General features: G+C 45.7%; 1 protein-coding gene across 1 annotated transcript; it reads left to right on the top strand.

The window, feature by feature from the left end:
* The first annotated feature begins 6 nt into the window (after positions 1-6).
* LOC311370644 (uncharacterized protein) lies at positions 7-2,474 on the top strand. The gene is made up of 4 exons (XM_084488987.1): positions 7-35; positions 560-713; positions 1,611-1,762; positions 2,010-2,474. Exons 2-4 carry the CDS (start codon positions 627-629, stop codon positions 2,206-2,208), a joined length of 438 nt encoding a protein of 145 aa, XP_084345113.1. The 5' UTR covers positions 7-35; positions 560-626; the 3' UTR covers positions 2,209-2,474.
* Positions 2,475-4,231: the final 1,757 nt, after the last annotated feature.

The raw sequence follows: 4,231 nt of genomic DNA, 5'->3' as shown, positions 1-4,231 counted from the left end.
CCAATGATCGACGATCAGCTGGAAGAGATCGACAGGTATCTGTGGCTCCTTAGCTGCCCCACAGAGGGGTGTGTTGTCCCTCAGACCGTGTGTGAGCGTGACTCCCTCTCCCTCCCGTCTGCTGTACAGAAACGTTCATTTCAGTATTGTGGTCTTGGTCTGTACTTATTTTGGTGTTTTTCTTTACTTTGCTGCATTGGATCACAAACCTTACACGATGAAAGCATTAGCTCCACGCTCCATTATTTCTGAATGAAATAGGAGAGCCCTTTTTTTTTTTTAGGCACCGTATCGGTGAATGAAATTGGTTCACGAAGACCGGAGAACACATAATCTCACACATTGAAAGTACACTACAATTCAACGGTTATGTCCAGAGCCTTTATTTATTTTAAGTCCTAACAGAAATAATCTCTCCCGGTCTTCTGATATTGGCTCCAAGGTCCAAACTGTTTTTTTTTTAACTGTCTGGTAAAAGTGGCGTAGTCTTTATGAACTAAAGAACAGCCGGCAAAAAAAGAAAAACGAAACACTCATTCTATTTTTGCTCTCTCCGCAGAAAGCACTCGGAGCTGTCGGAGCTGAACGTGAAGGTGCTGGAGGCTCTGGAGCTGTACAACACACTGATGAACGAGGCCCCCTTCTACTCCACCTACAGCAAGATGCAGGCCCAGGCCGGCTACCCCGCCCAGGCCCCCGCCATGGCCATGCAGGTGGGACAGAAACACGCGTCTTAGCACCCACATCCAAATGACCTCTCACCCCCCCCCCCCCCAAAGATTTGCACTCTTATACTTTTTCCGCAGGTCCTTATTCTATAAGGACATTCTACCCTGGCCTCAATGTTTTGCGTATGATTAGATAAACACAACAAAACATGGAGGCTGGAAGGGCACCTTCTTGGGATGTTTGGTTGCGTTTCGTGGAAAGAGGATGACTTAAACAAATGTCACCCACAGGTTCTACCAGCAGTCGGCCGTGTTACTGAGGTCGATAATTATTCCCTTTTTCGTCCCTTAAGACCTATTGACCCGGCCTTTGATTAAAGCCTTTGTTTTGTGTGCGCTGATACCCAAAGTGTTGGGGACACTAAAGTTTACCGTCTGCCCCTTCCCCCCCCTCCCCATCTTTCCTCACGCAAATGACTACCCTACTCTAACCCCATTCCTCTTCCTCTCTCTCTTTCCTTTGTGTGCTATCTCTCCCTCCTCTCCCCTTGGGTTGAGTCGGTGGATTGTGTTGGCAGTGCTGTTTTGCCCGGCGATGACGTCATTGAGTCTCCCCAGAGACGTAGGCCGACAGTCCCACTGCGCCCAGTGCGCTGCTGCTCCCTGATTCATTTACCCTTCATAACAACCTATTTTCAGTTTTTTCCCTAGCGCTGCGAAACCGAAGGGCTTCGGTTCCACACCGGAGAACGCCGGCTCCTCACAGATGGCGTGGTCTCTGTTGTTTCATTCCATTTCCCGAGCACACGTTCACTCTCGCGCGTCGTGGTTCTGTTGAATCGTCGCATTATGCAGTCTGCCTCCCTCCTCGCACTGAAGAAACTCCATTTAAGAATAGTGGTGTAAGACGTTAACGCCCTGCTCCTCTCCCGGGGTGTGTAGGGTTACCCGGGCCAGGCAGGGGTCCCCTACATGGCTCCCGGGGTCCCTCAGGGCCCGCCGCCCCCCCAGGGCTACAGCCTGCCCAGCGACCAGCCCGGACCTCTGCACTCCATGCCCCCCAACACGCAGCACGGGCAGCCCCCCTACATGAGGTGGGAGGTTCTCCTTTTCAGCTCAAACTGTCCAGTACAGTGAATGACCTTGCATTGACTTTGATATGCATCAAGGTTGTTTATTTTATTGAGATGGCTTTTAATGATTTTATTATAGATTTCTGAATTTGTAGTATTTTTTGGTTTCATGGATATTGCTTTGAGACAAAATGCTTTACTAGTCTCCCCAAAGATAACAGTTGGTCAGTCTTACTTTGGGCTCACTGTGGATTCATCCTCTTCACAGCAGCTCTGTGAACGCTCCCTACATGAGCCACGCCGCCGGAGCGCCCTACATGGCCCAGATGGGCGGGGCCATGGACATGTCAGCCTATCAGAACGCCAACGCCAACATGCCTCCAGGCTCCTATCCAATGACGGCTCCCTCCCACCAAGCCCAGCAGCAGCAGCAGCAGCCGGCGTTCTACCAGCAGCCGCTCCTGTAAAGCCTCACCTGCCTTCAGAGATCACCTGACCCAAATATACATATATATATATATATATATATATATATATATATATATATATATATATATATGTGTGTATATCAAACGTTTCAATCACTCGGAGTGAGTTTTTTTTTTAATTTGGACTGTCTCATAAAGAGTTCAAGCGGTTCTTTTAAAGTTAGTTTTCTGTTCGATCGTTGCGTCTCCGGATGAATCCGGACACCGTGCAGGTCTGGCTGCTCCCTTCTCCCAACTCTGCTTCATCGCTGCACTAATCCTTCCTGCTGGTGGTGGTGGTGGTGGTGGTGGTGGTGGTGATGGTGGTGGTGGTGATGGTGATGGTGATGGCGGCGTGCGTTACCCGGCTCTACAATGTTTCTAGAATCTGTAATGGGACCCCCGCCCCCATCCTCTTGGCGGCGGAGCGGTGGTGGTCTTATGGTCCAAAGTACCGCGCTGCTTCCATGTGTGTCCCTTTACCTGTCGGCAGAGAGCGAGGGAACGACCCTCCTCACGCAGCACACCCTTCTAGGAATGAACCTCTGCACCTGTGAATCGGTTCATCTTTGGTCAGGAGGAAGATCCACTTAAGTCCCTTCAGTCAGGATTCAACCTATGTTTCACTTATTATCTGCCCAAAGAGGAGATGTTTTTGCTTTTGAGAGCACTTTGTTGACTCCAATTCGATTAAAGTGTGTTTTTGAGAGGGTGCCAGCGCATCCAGGTTGTACACTTATCCAAAGTGTACAACAAGAGTATCCAAACCCTGAAATGAATACCTGGGAACAGCAGCATCCTCTCTGGTGAAACATCGGTACTGCAGGGAGCATTTCTGGCGGAAGATTGGTAGAGGTAGATTGGTTTGGTTACTATTTAAAAGCTTTAATTCACAAACGTTTGTCAATTTAGCTGTTCAGGTTCTGAATGATGTAACATACATGTCGTGAACTAATTTCACTCTTGGCTTGTGAACCACCGTTTTTCAGTTGCTCAATGGACATGGAAGAGTCCTTTACTTATCTCTCTCTTCCTCACAATTTTATTTATATATCCGTGTGTGCCGTGAGGGAAACTCATCCCGAACACTGGTGCATATATTTTTTTTTTTAATGACCGATTGGTTTGGGCCTAAACCGCCATCTAGTCCCTGAATCATCGTGATAATGAAGTCGTTGAGATAATGCTAGCCTCTTTAACCCTCCTGCGTATGTGTTTCCAAGTTAGAAGTCTATTTATGATGATTAAGTCCAATCCTGCTTGCCATCTTTATAACATTGGGTTTCTGTCACATTCAGTGCAACCATTCTGAGTTCATGAAGTTTGGTTCTGGTTTTCCCGTCGTTTGTTTATTATACGAGTTTATTATGCAAGCTATTGTATTGCTTCGCGTCTGTTCCATTCATATTAACTCTTGTAAATGACATCCCCTTGTATTTTAATTTGTTTATCTACTGGTACATTATAGGCAGTTATTTTGAGAATGTACTATAGTTATCTTTGTCTCTCTCTCTTTGTGATTGCCAGGCATAGTGCAAACAATTTGCATAATACTAACTTTAGTATAAAATTGCTTGAGGTTCATGACGTCTGTGTAGTTGAAATCTTAAGATTTACCGTTTTCTTAATTTCTTTTGTGCTGGGTCCACATTTCTTGACTTGCCTGATGTTAAAAGCGTTGTATATTAGATGTAAGATATCTGGGTTTCTCCACATCAGCATTGCACCTTAACTTTGTAAACAACATTTATGTACCACTGGATGCCTTGTTTTATGTAGAAATCAGAACATTACAGACACACACACAAAAACCTTTTTGGAAAAATTACTTCTGTATAGGAAGCTGCTGTATATCTAGAGTTGTAGATGCCTATATTTAATATATTCGGGGCAAGAAAATTCATTATCCATAATGTTTAAAGAACCTTTTGTAACACAGCAAACTAAACATCTTTGAAATATAAAAAAAGACCTGTGTTCAAATAGGTCTGTGTGGCCCTCTTTTGTATTTTGGTATAAATTA

This window comes from Micromesistius poutassou (genome assembly GCF_964030765.1).
Source record: "Micromesistius poutassou genome assembly, contig: SCAFFOLD_5064, whole genome shotgun sequence".
Classification (NCBI taxonomy): domain Eukaryota; kingdom Metazoa; phylum Chordata; class Actinopteri; order Gadiformes; family Gadidae; genus Micromesistius; species Micromesistius poutassou.
The sequence above is the reverse complement of the archived record's forward strand: the minus strand, read 5'-3'. Positions and strand labels throughout refer to the sequence as shown.

Excerpts from the sequence above, each read along its gene's own strand:
- LOC311370644 (XM_084488987.1), top strand. The coding sequence starts at position 627 with ATGAACGAGGCCCCCTTCTACTCCACCTACAGCAAGATGCAGGCCCAG. Across the intron at positions 714-1,610 it reads CCCCCGCCATGGCCATGCAG|GGTTACCCGGGCCAGGCAGG; the intron begins GTGGGACAGAAA and ends CGGGGTGTGTAG. Across the intron at positions 1,763-2,009 it reads GGGCAGCCCCCCTACATGAG|CAGCTCTGTGAACGCTCCCT; the intron begins GTGGGAGGTTCT and ends TCCTCTTCACAG.